General features: G+C 46.4%; 1 protein-coding gene across 2 annotated transcripts in view; it reads left to right on the top strand.

The window, feature by feature from the left end:
* Positions 1-2257: 2257 nt before the first annotated feature.
* Positions 2258-15151, top strand: part of LOC139056006 (E3 ubiquitin-protein ligase TRIM37-like) — a 62486-nt gene continuing 49592 nt past the window's right edge. The window contains exons 1-6 of one of the 2 annotated variants that reach the window (XM_070533769.1): positions 2258-2470; positions 2841-2868; positions 7330-7431; positions 8778-9065; positions 11502-11748; positions 12394-12731. In XM_070533769.1, coding sequence (XP_070389870.1) covers positions 2848-2868; positions 7330-7431; positions 8778-9065; positions 11502-11748; positions 12394-12731 — 996 coding nt within the window. In that variant the 5' untranslated portion in view covers positions 2258-2470; positions 2841-2847. The remainder of the gene's footprint in view (positions 2471-2840; positions 2869-7329; positions 7432-8777; positions 9066-11501; positions 11749-12393; positions 12732-15151) is intronic. The other variant, XM_070533770.1, reaches the window with a different exon arrangement.

Genomic DNA, 15151 nt, shown 5'->3' with positions numbered 1-15151 from the left:
TGCACGAAGAAGTTTCCTCTAGAGAAACGAGGTGGCGCTTTTGTCGGCACGCCGCATGTTGCCTCAGCGAAAGTGCACAAATACGAAACCATTACCTCTTCTACCCTGCTTCTGTGCAATCAGCTGTTGGAAATGCAACTGGGTTTTTGCTAACGCACTGTGCTCCATTCATGCTGCAAAATATGGAGCGGTGGAGTGAAGATGTGTACAGTAGTTGGCTGCAAAAATTGTGACTGGCATGTTAAGGAATGGAATGAGTCTATGCGTCCAAGTTCACGAACTAGTGCTACATAAGGATGGCCGGTGTTGGCGGTTCTTTGCCATGCACGGCATCCCTTAAGGATAAAAAAGTCATCTCATGTTCCAGATTTGTAGCGCTAACCTCCAAGCAAAGAACTTCAATCCCGGCACGTCTGCATGCATGAGTACCGCTCGTTATATGGTGACAAAGGGAGTAGCGCCGCTTCTTGCCATTAGCAAGTTTCTCGCACGTTAAGTACGCACATCCACCCCGATTCACACGTAAACTTACCCCCACACAATCACCAACATATTGTTACCGAATTATAAAAAAAAAAGAGAGGAAGAAGAAGATTGCGGGACGATGGCTGCTGCGTGTTGTTACTAGTCAGCCATAACCCCATTGACTCTGCTTGTATATACATTGTAAATATAGTCTGTCTGTGCCACAACATCCCCGAACAATATCAAGAATAAGTGAATGGGTGCACATTTGAATCAATAGGCCAAAGCATGGATGACCATGACTACATCGACAGAACACTAATGTTCGAAGCTGAACGTTTTGTAACAGTCCAGACCGTAAGCGAGTGACTAGCGACAATACATATTGGCTACAAGCTATTACAACGTAGATAACATCTACATTACAAATATTGTGCCCAGCAAGAACAAATCTACCGCAACAGAGCACATCCGCGAGCAATCAGGCAGAAAATAAACAATCAGATAGTGACCGGTCGGGGAAGTTTACCGAGTCAGAAACACGATAAGCCACTTCTTAAAAGTATTTGCTAAATGAAGAATGAAGAGCTAAACACTGATATTGATTCAATACTTAAGCGGGAAGCTAGGATAGCTTGGAATACATTTTTATCCCTGCTTTTATTACAAGCACCGTATACGCTGCTCGCACTGTTTTGACAAAATGCAATGAACTCCGAAAGCGCTTACGTACGTCTTTGAAGGTGTAGCCAAAGCTTCGCGTGTCGTTCACCCAGACACCGTCTACGATATTTGCGGAAACAGGTTTTCAGAGCCGCACTGGCGTCATAGGCACCCTTTGTAAACACAGAGGCAACGGAGACAGCTGAGGCAAGCAATGGACGCGTCACCACGTGACCAAACATGGCAGCGCCCACGGGATCGCCGTGAAAAGGGTCAGTATGTGCGGAGGCTGCACCACTATTCGTTTCATTGATGTGTTAAATGCTGGGAAGTTGGAGCTGATCAACATAAAGAATGCTGATCGCAATGCCACATCCGCGGCACCTCTAGCACTGTTCACGAAAACATCATTGTCACACCCCTTGTCACACAGCATTATTCTAAATTGTGCAATCGACTATATAATGGGGGAACAGCGTGAAAAAAACGAGACACGAAAGACGGATAGGGCAAGCACGGTAACTGGCCTCGGTGCGTACCACAGTGTTATTTTCATTCCTCCTATGTTTTTTTTTTTCTTACAACGACCTTGCCCTCTTTCCGCAGGGTACGCTGCGTAGCAAATTAGCTGTGTGCCACGCCTTCCTGCATTTCCTTAAGTAACTGCACGCTTCTCTCTTTCTCTTTCTAGCACTCTCTCTTGCCACCGAGAGAAGTCTAGCGAGTAAAAGCAAAAAGCGCGTCACACCAGTCGACATCACCTTGCTGAACAGCTACCGAACAAAAGCCCTGCAAGCAAGCACGACTGTGCTCGTAGAATCGAGCAGTAGACGTGGGAATGGAGGCACAGCTAGCCGTATCATAGGTGTTCTCAGTTAAACCACGCTAAACCAGCTGGTTAAACACAGGCCTTCAGTAGTACGCGGCGACTGCACTGCTGTTGGCTGGTTGCTAAGCAGCGGCGGCAGCAGCGCTCTAGATCGAATTATAGTGAGAAACCTATGGAGAAACTGTATGACCGAAAAGCCCGAAAAAGGGTGGATCGATGTATCAGCCGTATCAAGTCGTTTTGATCAAGTGCCGCGTTGTAGTCATTTCAGCTACGACATCTAGTGAGAGCAGCTGGCTCCAAATCCCTGTTCACCGTCTCCCCCGCATTGCCTGCATCCTCCTCCACCTATGGATTAGCTGCTCGAGCCATCTCTATGCACGAGCCGCGCCTCCGCTTTGCTGTATTCCATGACGTCCCGCCGCTGAGAACAGCTGTAATTTCCTGTGACATGCTGCTGACCGCTTGCGCTTGCGTACTTCCTGACGTTAGGTAATTGTATCCAGACAAGTGGTGAGTTTCGACTTTCGTTGCGGGTCGCTTCCTTTTTCACACAGATCTAGGGTCAAAATGTAGGAAGTGACAGTGTACCAAACCTCCAGAAAGAACGTTTGCCGCACTGCGAGAATTTCTGTCTTGCGCCTGGCTTATTCGTTTGCAGGTGCATGTTTGCGCTCGCACAGTTCGCTTAAATTAAGTTGGGCCAATCACATCGCATACGTTCGTTACAAGCACTCAGCCGTTGCTCTCAAACGCACTGTACCACTGGGTCGATCATAACTTGGATAATCAGCAGGACGCGCAATATGACAGGTGTACACATTCTCCCATGTTTGTTCCCGCATGTTACGTGTAAATTTACGTATGCTGTTTTCTCTAACAGGCGAACGATGGAGGATCACGGTGTGGAGGTAAGTTTAATTTTTGTATTGTTTTGGATTGCCATTCACATATTTCTTCATGGTGGCATCTATAACAACATTATAGCTGTCATTTTAGTCTAACGCTAGCCAGCAAACGTGACTTTAAGCACAGGTACGTGCGCGACATTGGAAATATTCGTTTCCTTTTTTTTTGTATTGTTAACGTAACAGTACGCTATGTTTGAAAACGTTGCGCAGGAGTTACTTCTCCACAGATGAATGCTTTCCCGGCCGCAACTTTGGCGACGTTGAGTACGTGTTTTCACTCGTCGTATGCAGCAGTTCGGCTACTGCAACCTTTAGAGAACTGTATATATCTAATCGTGGAGCATGGTCTATAGCTTGCAATATTTGCCCTCAAATGCAGCTGAAGAAGGAAAACATGCTCACTTTTGTGTTTGCTTTCCACCTATGTCTGAGCATTATACTGTCAAAGAAAGAGCCAAATGTGCTGTGTTCTTACGTTTGGACATAAGGAGGGCCTTATAGTGGGTGCTCGGGATTTCCGGATACATGATCGAGCTGCACATGTGGCAGTGGCTGCTCAGCTTTCATTATTGGGTTCAGTTTTAAAATGCTGAAACTTGTGTTAATTGCATGCAGTGCCCCTGTGACTTCCTCTAGATTTTTTTTTCTTTACAATTTATGGTTGATGTACACTCACGACAGCACAAGACGTTCTTGCCTGCTTTTAAGCTGCATTCTTATCATTGTCATTAAACACCCTGTCAGCTTGCACCTTTTACTTTATGCCCTTGGGTGCCTACATGACAATTCAATAATGGAATGCGAGCTCCTGAACGGGGAGGAATCTGTGGGCTGCATTACCTGTAGCGCCAGACACACTGGTCTTAAGGCTCACCAGAGAGAAACAAAAGAGGGATTCTGAATGGCATAACACACACGGCCTCCTTGAAATAAGTGAGGAACCACCATGTGGATGGTGAACATGGCAAATCCAGAAACCCTCCACTCTAAGCTGAGTGCTTATGTTGTACTGGGTTTTGAATGAAAAACGCAGCATATGTTGCAACAAGACGCAGTTCATTCCTCTTCAAGTTTCTGTGAGTGAGCAAATATGTAGTCAAGATACATTGCACCACCCATTGTTTCCTGCAGTTGCAAATAGGAAGGGACAGCGGTCACAATTGTGCATGTAAATGGCGTGAAGCCCCCTTTGTGCCACCAGGTCCAGGAAAGAACTCTAAAAAAAAGAAACGTTTTACAGCACAGGATTATTTATCTCCTACCTAGCCTTTGTCTCATCATCAGTAAGGAGCTCAGAAGCTTGTGCCTCTGCCTTACATATTGGGCCTGCATTCCTGCTAACAGAAGTGCACTACAAGGGCTACGTTTGCATTAGCATTAAGTTTCAGAAACACTTGCTGCGCTCGAGTTGGCTGCTGTGAGCTGAGGCATGACCAGTTGCATAGCATCCACTGTGTATAGGCAAGAGTGTGTGAATATTTACAATATTTAATATAAATAGAAGTATTGTACATTATTTGTAATTTACTTTTCGTTTTTTAGTGCTTTCTTTGTGGTTGGATTTGAAGGATGTGTGTGATAATAGGGGTCTGCTTAAGGAAATCCCAATGCACAGTGAGCTGTCAGTAAGGTGTTGGCTTTGGCTATTTTCCATTTTTTACATAGCAGGCAATTCTAAGAAAGTGAGAAAGACCTCTCTCACAGGCCGCATTCGAGACCGAAAAATTGCATGTCTTCACGTATAAAAGAAACATATAAGTATGCATCATGTAATTTCATGTAATAGTAACTTGCATATTCTTATGTCACAAGACGTGACATTATTATGTGGGAGGCATTGCGGATTTGGCTCTATTTCCTACCCAACGAGCGGAGCTGAACATTCTTGTGACCAGCGGCCACAGCGCACCACTTGTGATCGCTACTGAAACGCAATATGTCGCACACTGAAAACACAAATGCACATAGATAATGTGTGATTTAACGTAAAGTTACAACCATAAGTTCCACTGGTAATATATGAACTAGTCATTCCATAGAAAGTGCTCTAGATTGAAAACATTTGTGTTACAGTAAGTGTAGTCAACGTATGTACCACACTTTTGAGAGGAATGCCTTGTGTAGCAGCAATGTGACTCTGCTGTGTCTTGTGGTGACATGCAGCTCCCCTGGGAATGTTGGGAGGAACCTTTCGTTCCAGAGACGGAAGCCATCTCCGCAATTTCAGGAGAGTAATGGATGTTTGCTGGAAGCATTACCAATGTTAATTTGTCCCCTGTCAATGCTTCCATAAAGTGAAGTGTGGATACACCTTGGTTTTTCCCTTGATGTCACAGGAGCTCAAACAGTAATCTCTAAGCAGCTTCACGTGCAGAGAAATCTGATAACCTAGTTTGCTCAGTTCGACTTGAACACAATACCTACTTCTGAAGCTGTGACCACCAAGCATACATAAATTATTGAAAAGTGGAGGAGTAGGACGTAGACATGTGTGCAATTGTGTGGGCTCTGAGCAGTGAACTGGCTATTGTAACAATATCACCATACTGTTTATCTGTTTGTGTCTTCTCTTTGCTAGTTTATCCTGTGACAATAGCAGACCAAGCATCACTCTTCAGTTTCGTATGCATCTCTGCTTGTTCATTTGGCTGCGTTGTGAGTGAGAACTTTCTGTAGTTGCTGCTGGTTGTAGATGGCAGGAAACAATATTAATTTGTTTTGTCATCATCTTGGAGTGTGCGCAACAGTAATGTTTCTTAGCCAAGAGGCTAAGAGGCTCTTTTTCAGAGGTTTCAAATGGCTCCCTGAGGCAGAACCCCAGACAACCCAATCAAGGAAAAAGCCATTTGTTCCAGGAAAACAGACACAAAATTTAATATAACCTGGATGAAAGAATGTACCATATAAGCATTTACTGAAATATTAACAGCAAGACACAATCTTCAATTCGGATTAACGTAGCACTAACACACTAAGTACAGTCATGGCATAACACAAGCGCAAGCACCTGATAGTGTCAAGGCAACAACAGTTCGACGTTGACAGGCGGTGTGCAAGACAATAAGATAAGCGGCACTGTTCTCGCCAAGGCCAGTGATGTGGTGGAGCGGCGAGTTGATGATTGGAGCACGGCAGTTCCAGCTTGCCAAAGGGGATGCAGGTACCTCAGCGGAACTTTCAGGTGGAACTGGCAGGAGACTGAGACGTTCTGGCCAGGCAGCTGTATGTCAACTCGGGCCTGTAGCCAAACTGCTCATGCTTTGCCTACAGGCACAGGTGTTCGCAGGCCTCGGGTAAAAGTCCGCGGCTTGCCGAAGTCGCAAAGCACACAAGAAGTTTGTGAGGTTACCCCGGTAGTGTGAAGCCCCGGTGGCTCGTGTCTGGAACCTGATCGCCCTTCTTCGGCTCCTGGTCCAGTGGTCGACCTTTTCCCTGCGTCACTTCCTGGGACTCCTCCTCTTTCTGCCAATGCGCCTCGCTTTTCTTCTGCTCTTGTCCTTGTGTACTTTTTAGATTGGTGAATTTCAGAGCTCCACATTTACCAGTGATTGGTTCTTGGGGGCTCTGTGGGCTTTCGTGATTGGATCATTTTTACTTTGTTTTCGTTACTTGTGCCACGTGTCCTCATGCTTGCCACTCTTTGACGTCGTCGTTTTTTGTCACGCAGTGGAATTACATCCGCGCGTGCACTTTTTGCCTTCATCTTTTCATCTTGCATTCCAAGGCACTTTGCTTGGCACACCACATACACCACAGTGCCTCATGTCAGGTTGGTGTATAATACGCTGATGAACAAAAATGTGGGCAGGCGCTCATTTGTTTACATGTGGATCGTGCTGATGCTTCTGAATATGTTAATCCTTTGTTGATAAATGTTTGCACCAAAAAAAGAAGAAAAAATTTTTCTTACTGAGTTTCTTTATTGAGTACAAAGTTTCTGGCTGATGTCCTTGGCCAACACTGAGTAACAGGCAGCATGCATCGTTTGTTGGTTTAGAGCAGGAAAACTGCAAGAGGTGTTAGATCGGTACTTGACTCACTTTCTTTTGAAAGCACGGTCGTAGGAGGCAGACCGATGCAAGATCTCCGGCTGCAGTGATGTCACAGGCGTGGTGTAAAGCAAATGAAATGAGCACGTATGGTTCACATATGACGAGAGTGGTCTGTACAAACTTCAAATGAAGCCATAGGTGGATTGACGTGAAGCCCACTTTCAGTTTTCTGCCTGGGGGTTTCCCCCCTATGGCTGCAAAAGTTTGCGCAAAATATATATTTTGTTCATTAATATGTTTACTCTCAATGTGTTTTGCTCATTTAGAAAGAAAATAAAAAAATTTCTTGAGTATTTATACGTGCTGTCATTAAAAGGTTGATAAGCCTGTGATAAACCAGCAGTGCAGAGCTTTACGTTCCTCAGCCATGTGCGGCTGTGCTGTAGTGTGGCCATGTGGTTGTCTGCAGAGCCTGGCAGAGGTGTTCCGCTGCTTCATTTGCATGGAGCGACTGCGGGATGCTCATCTGTGCCCACACTGCTCCAAGCTTTGCTGCTACGCCTGCATTCGAGTGAGTCACAAGTGATTGGCTTGGTTCATTATTTTGTGATTTATTAAAAGGACACGGATGAGCAACATTAAATCGGTTAAGTCTGGTAAAGTATTGTTTCAAAGCTTCATTTTTATTCGTTTGATGCAAGAGTTTATTGCTGTCGGAGTAAATGTAGGCCAAACTTTCTTTTCGTGAATTTCGTGCTGAAATCTGCGCCAGTATGTCATTGTGATGTCACGCTCATCAAATTATTTTCTCTTATTTGGACTGTTTTGGCAGATGCCCAAATCAGAGTGGCAAAATTGACATGATGGAAGATTTCCGCATTTCTGCAGAACTAATCAATTCAGGGGCCTTATTCACTGACCCTGTGCATCCAGTTGTTGATTAATGCGACCTTGCTATGCAGTCCGCCATTCTTCTGGTTAGCTCAAATGGTAGAGAGACTGCCTCGAAAAGATGTTAGTCTTGAGTACCGTTCCTTGATTAGGATGAATTTTTATTCAACTGTGAGGAGCTCTTAACTCAAAAACAGCATGTGGCTTTACTGAGTTGGAAAGCAGTATTTTATTTTGTGAAAATTCTCTCACCTTGCAGATTTTTGCAGATATGATTTGCCTTTCTCGGGAACTGTATTTTGCAGCTGTTTTTTACCTTAGAGTACATTATGTTGTGATCATGATGAAGCCACCAGCGTATAAGCACTTGTGCTATGACAAAGGTCAAGAATAATGGAAAAAATATAGGTTGGAAAATGTGGCTGCAGAATTGCTGCTCAAGATGCACAGTGAAGTATAACAGCAATGCAAGTGCAGGCTCACCTTGGCACCTTTTAAAGGCTCACCTTTTAAAGGTACTGTTTATCTTACGCCTGAATGCTATTACATGCCTAGCGAAGGCACAAACTTATTTAGCGCACTTTTATTCCTAATAGAGGGTCAGGGAAATCAAGTGAAATAGGTGGTTCCTTCTGCTGCGTAGCTGTGGCTGAGCCAGCATGCTGGACAGAAGCTCACGTGGCACTGCTGTCAGTGTTACTTTCTGTGCATTTCCTTTCTCTCCTTTGCTGTCTGCACTGCTCGGTGCTTGAGAGGAGGCGGTGTGATACTGATTAATTTTGCTGCTGCAACACTTAGAGCAGAAGGCGACTTGAACATACAAGACAGTCTTCCGAATTCACTGCAGCCATTTTTCTCACAGCCTAGATAGAGCCATGGAATGAAAAACCCCATTAGTATAAGTGTGAAAATACTTGACATTTCAAATATATATTACTTCCATGTTTAATCGAAATATTCTGTTGAAATTCTGGTTCAAGAACTTGAGTGGTTCAAAAGGGTAAAATGACACCTTGACGGCTGCAGCGCTGGCTGACAGAACAGCGGTCTCAGTGCCCGCACTGCCGCGCCTCCTTGCACCTACATGAGCTGGTCAACTGTCGCTGGGTGGAGGAGGTCACCCAGCAGCTGGACACCCTGCAGCTGAGCTCGGCTGCAGCCACGGCCACCACCACTGGAGAGGCTGCCAAGCCCGGTTCCCCCGAGCCGCGTGATCAGGAGCGCTGTCAACACCACAAGGGTGAGAAGCTCAGCGTCTACTGCTGGAACTGCCGCCTCTGCATCTGCCACCAGTGTGCCCTCTGGGGTGGAACGGTAAGGCACAAGCTGTGGGTTTTCACTCTGCCCTGCATTATTAAACACATGTGCACCCTTTCGGGTGTATATTTGCCACACAACAATAGTCGTCATCTGTCCTGCTTGCGTTTCCTTTCTTGGAAACGCTGCGCTCGCTACTTTCCTGTCGAGAACACTCTATGATGCTGACAACGTGCATGCCGTTCGTGACTTGGATATACCAGGCTTGCAGCGTTAAATAAAGGAAATGCGGACAACACAGATGACGATTATTGTTGTGCTTCAAGATACAACCCACAGGGTGCAATTTTGCTTAAGAGTGTGGGCACTGTCAGGTTCCACTTGTCTCTGGCTCAAAAGATGTGTGTTTAGAGGAAGTTGTGCAAGTGAGGGGAGCACATTAGCATGCGATGAAGTTTAGCATTATGAAAATGAGAGTAAAAGCATGCCAATAAGTTTTACTAATGGCACATTCAATTGGTCCATTTCGAGCTCTCTGGTGACATGCTTTGCATTTGCCTGTTACCGAGCATTGTGCACAGCTCAAAATGCTTTGAGACACTCTCATGTTCAAGCTGGAAGCGCAGCTGATTTCAGTCAGAATTCCAGTCACTTTGCTTCTCTGATTGCTCCGGGAGCAGCTGAACATTCAGCTTGACCGTGGTTTTTCGGGCTCCTGTGTTGAGGGGTTCTGCGCTGCTGTGAACCGAGTCAGAGGGAACCCGTCGAATGTACCGTAAGTTGCAGCATCTTCAACTGGTGCTGCGCACCTTCTCTCTCAAGCAATTATATATTTTCTCGTGCGCGCTACTGGTTTATAACCACACAGCAAAATTAGTAATGGTGTTGTCACAGAATGGCGAAGGCACACACTGTGTGCAGCTGTTATACAAGATGTTCGCAAGACCACTTATTGGTCAGTTCTTACTAGCGATGTGGTTGTATGCATCCATGCAGAGCTCTAGCTTTTTTTGTATGATTTGGATAAACGGAGGGCTGCTGGGACCAAATAACCTTGAAAAATTACTATGTTGCTGGAAGATTGCAGTCATGCTACGCTTTTCAATACATAACTAGTGTAGCAAAGAATACTAGGTGCCTTTGAGCTGTTCACTTAACAGCTATAACAGGCTTTCGTTTAGATTACTGCTGTGCTTTGAAAGGAGATGTTTTGAAATGTTGCTATTCTGCTGCAGTGAGCTTACAAGTTTATTACATTTCATTATTTTGTGCTTTGTTTCCTCATGTTCAGTTTGAGTTGCACTTTGCATTTGTGTCCCCTCTGTAACTGGCTTCAGGCCTGTGAGTAGAAAAATGAATTTAGAAAATTAGACAGGCTTAAAGAGTGGTTTTAGGTTGTATCAGTAGCTAAACACACACATGTGCATGTCATTTATGGTGTGGTGTTATGAGCATGATCAGACATTGCATGCTTTAAAGTCTAGACTGAATTTGCTAGTTTCTATGCAAATGCACAGTCCCATGCCACTATACTTGCTGCAACTTTCGTTAAAAAAAAAGGCAGGACATGACAACACAGTGTCAGTAATAAAAACAAAGTATGTTTATTGGTGGTCCTCCAAATGCTGAAACTTGGAGAAGCATTGTGAAACTTTACTGCGCTACACAAACGGGGTGAAGAAAGGTACGCAAGGGCAAGCACTTTCTAACAATTGGTTTTATTATTCGGAATCATTAGACCCTACGGAATCATTAGTACCCTACAGAACTACACAAACATCTCAGGATTCCATATAGGGCACCAAAACATTTTGACGCCAATGTCAAAATGGTTGTGGCTTTTGCCAGACGGGAAGAGGCTCTTTCGAGCCGCTCTCATATGTAAGGCATAGGGTTGATGGCCAACTCCCTACGGCTCCCTTTGCATGGCAGAGCTTGGACGGTACCAGCGCAAACAGAAACGCAACACACTGTTGATTGACCAGCACAACAATGTTTATTGCTACCAGTGGATTCGCTTGGGGCAGGCTAGTTATGACAGAGACGTTTGCTGGGGTTATTCGGCAAACAAGGGGCGGGGCGTGACAAAGGACAGGAACAAGACGTTTGCCTGGGGTCCTTCCTTTGTCGTAGCTTGCACTCTTCTGCTCTCCGGCATTCACCGGCTGCGTCAGCCAGTTTCGACAGCCCTGCCTCATTCATTGCTCGATCCGATGGGCGTGGGGGCAGGTGTTGCTCTAAGTTTGTGGCTGGTTCGTAAGATGGTTGCACACTGTGGGCAAAGCTCTCAGGCTCCCCACACGAAAAGAGAGGAAGAAGGCGTCCACTCTCCTTGCTTCCGTGGCAAGCATAGGAGCGTGGCGAAATATGAACCTTCATTATTCCAGCAAGCTGGCCTCCCCCCTTGTTGTGTGCTTCGAGCAGCGGATTTTTGGCTTTCTGCAATTCCCTCTGGCTGCAAGCTGCAGAGACTTCTGTGTCACCCTGGTGCAGCACTGTGGGCATGTGTTCAAGCCCCTGGAGGAGGTGCACGCACAGCAGGTGGCGGCCGTGCGGGAGCAGGTGGGAGCCCTGCGGCGCCGTCTGGTCCACCTGCTGGGACTGGTGGCACAGGTGGAACGCTCCGTGGAGGCTGTGCGACAGGCCAAGGACCTGCGTGTCCATGAGATACGCAACGCCGTAGAGCACATGATTGCGCGCCTGGATGCCCAGTTGAAGGGGCGCCTGCTCTCCCTGGTCGGTGAGTGCCCTCTCTGTTGGGGTGGATAGGATGAAAGTCTTAGGGCATAAATAATAAAGGAAAGAAATTTGTTACGACTGCGACACAACTTGACGTAGGTCTTGCAAGGACAGAAGTGCACAAGCACTTCCAGAGCAGGTCGTTCTTGACTCTTCATTCTAGTAGTGCCTCAGCTCAGTTCTTCCTTACCCCAAACTGTGATGTGTTGAAGCATTATTCTTGATGATTTTCTTTACTGCATAGCTGATATGCTTGCACTGCAGGTACATGCTCGCAGCTTGAATCCATAAATGGATACTGGAGGTGAATGTCAGGCTGATCTGGATTGTTAGACTTTAGCACTGAAATAACAGATTACTGGAAGCAGAGATTAGGTGAAACAAGAAATTACCTAAAATAAAAGACAGGCAATGAGGCCACCTTTGGCTTTGTAGAGCAGCCTCATGTGCCATCACAGATTGTGGCAAGGGCTGTCTTGCGGAAATGCAGTGTTCGTGGTCTGTTGGTGCAGGATGATTGTTGGTGTGAGCCCAGTGCTTGCACTGTTACATATTGTTTGTTGCTGCTCAGACAGTCATCTGTATTCTGGAGCATCGTTAAAACTCGTGCCTCTCCACTGCCTCTCCTTCACTCCTCACTGAGCAGCACAGAAGAATGCCCTCACCCAGGAGACGGAACAATTGGAGCAACTGCTACAGGCCGCCGAAGCACAGCTGAGCTCGTGCTCACGCTCCGAGCTGATTGCACGGTCGCCCGAGATTGTGCGCCGGCTGGGGGAGCTGCTGCAGCGGCAGCCCCCATGCTCGCCCCCTCTGCTGCTCTTACCGGGAGGTGGCCAGGAGTTCCCCTCGGAGATGGTGCCCCCATACGAGTCGAGCGCCTTTCTCCTGCGCAACTTCTCGGTGCTGCAGCAGCGTGCTGACCCCGTCTACAGCCGACCTCTCACCACCTCGGGGCTTACGTGGCGGCTGAAGGTGTACCCGGTATGTGCACTTGCTTTGCTCCAGAGAAATTCATTGTTGTGATTCTCGTTTAAAGGGACCTTGAAATGATTTTGATGATTTTGTGCAAATGTACTGAGCCATTAGGGTAAGTCCTTCTGATCATGAAGTGATGCATCTAAGCGCTCCGCATAAAGTATGTAATTTTTTATAAGGCTTTAAAAATGTGCATTGCTACCGATCACAACGGTGTGGCTCCCCCGAGTTTTCAGCTGCCCCCTCCCAGCTGACTTAGTTAGCCCAGTTGACGTCATTTGAGCGAGCTATCCGATTAGCTACCCAGGTTGTGTCATTGATAATTTCGCCAACCTTAGGGTGAAGAAATGTTGTTTATCGTAGTTGAAATGTTCGTTAATTGCAAGTTGCACGCCTGTCCTGTGTGCTTCCTTCTTTGTCCTTTGTTGTTTGCGCGGTTACATGATGCATTCCAATATCGACCACCAATTAGCCCGCCTATCACTGGTAAATTGGTTAATTGGTTCTATAAAAGGAGTAACAGAAAGAGAATGTAGGACAATTTCTCACTACACTCAAGCACTTAAAACATACAGCAAGTGTTGTCTGCTTGTGTTGCAACATTCTCCATGTTGATGGGAGCTGCATGGTCAGTGTTTATTTTGTGGGTATACGGACTCTCACATGTCCCCTGATAGGTTGTTTTCTCGCATAGCTCCCGTCTTCTGTAATCCGGCTTTGCTGCGTGGCTTTACTGCTCAGTCGGTATGCTTGCAGGGTAGTACGAGAGATGGCGCGAGTGTTGCTCTGCTAACGCCACCTAACGGCAGGGTTATTTGGCCGCAAAGGGAGAAGGCTCTTCCTCTTTGGCTCGAGATCAGCAAGCGGCGCAGATGTATTGCGTGTGTGCCAATCCATGCTTCTGTGATACCGTCTCGCGAGGCCTACACCAAAATGGACGAACATGGTCGTTCGAACGTGCCACCGTATGCGTGACCATACGCGCTAACGACCTGGCGTTGGTGTCCAGCATGGTGCAAGCATATTAGCTTGTTATCCCGTCGGGGTGAGTTGGGCTTTCGCGATTTGTCGCGCGCCCGTCGTCATGTTTTGTGGATAGCAACTCAGCTAGCGGGCATTAGTCAGTGAAAGGTGCAATAAATGCCCTTGTGATTGTTTGCACTAGTGTGTTGTCGTTCCTTTGTTCCCAAGAGCACGGGTCAGAAGCCCCACAATTTTGAGTTTTCTTTTTGCGAGCACCACGGATCACCCTTGTTATGTTGTGGGCTGCAAATCTAGCAATCAGCGACAAGTCAAGAAGTAACATCACGTCCCTCTGCAAGGCAACATGCAAGTACAGTGGCTTCAGCATATCGGGCTGTTGGTATCCAATCAGTGCCAGCACCTACCTACTGCCACTATAGAGAGCTTTAGTTTGTCCGATATTCAGGTAAACACAAGTGCAGACAAGCTGGGCCTTTTACTGGATGAGCGGAGATGCAAGCATGAATGGCCTACACGGTGCAGCCACCTGGCGGGACAGAACTCAACCAGACAAATGCAGAGCCAATATGGCAGTAACAAAGTATATTCTACTTTGCTCTTGGTGTAAATTTTCAGCAGGAGTATAATTGCGAATACCTTGAAGCTAGGAATAGTAGCTGGAATTCTTCATTCTTCATAGAATTCTTCATTCCTAGGAATGAAGCTAGGAATAGTAGCTGGCTGGTTAAGCTCTGCACCACTAGGTGACTGCACCGTGCAGGCTGCTCACGTTTACGCTAAAGATCCTTCATCACAGCGATAGTAATATGGAGGGGCTTAGTTTTTGCCTCCACCCATCCGTCAAAATGCTTATCTCACCTGCGGTTACTGGAATACCGGAAATGCTCGGTGCTGCGACAGAACACTCGTAATGCAAGCTGCTTGGATAGCTCTCGTGAGAGATCGACGGCCTGGCGGCTAGCGGAGAGGTAGAAGAGGCTTCGCGTGCTGGTTCCAAGGCAACCGGAAATAGATGACACATAGTTTCATCATGATGTAGAGCCAGTGAAGGCGAAGCTTAGCTCCTATCACTCAGTGAACGAGTTGGGAAAAAGCATGGCTAGGGAAGAGGGAAACTTGTAATCATCCATAGCTCTTTTAATATGAGATGCTTCACTTAAATTGTAGTGCGAATGTTTTACTGCAGATGTACCCTACACGTCTACAGAATTTGTTCAAATTGGTTCAGGGACTCTTTAACTATGAACAGCAGTTATGACTAGGGAATGGGCTGAAGATTATGGAGATGCTCGACTCTCTCACATCCCCTAATTTTGCCCCTCATGGCTTGCGTTTCCTGGCATCCAGTTTCCACATCCCTGCACCGCACATGTGGCAGAGGGAGTCGTCGTCTTTAGCTGCACAGTACAAAGAAAGATGGTGCGAGTGTTTCGATGCTAGCG

The sequence above is a fragment of the Dermacentor albipictus genome, chromosome 2 (assembly GCF_038994185.2).
Source record: "Dermacentor albipictus isolate Rhodes 1998 colony chromosome 2, USDA_Dalb.pri_finalv2, whole genome shotgun sequence".
Lineage (NCBI taxonomy): Eukaryota > Metazoa > Arthropoda > Arachnida > Ixodida > Ixodidae > Dermacentor > Dermacentor albipictus.
This window is presented reverse-complemented; position numbering and strand designations above follow the sequence as displayed.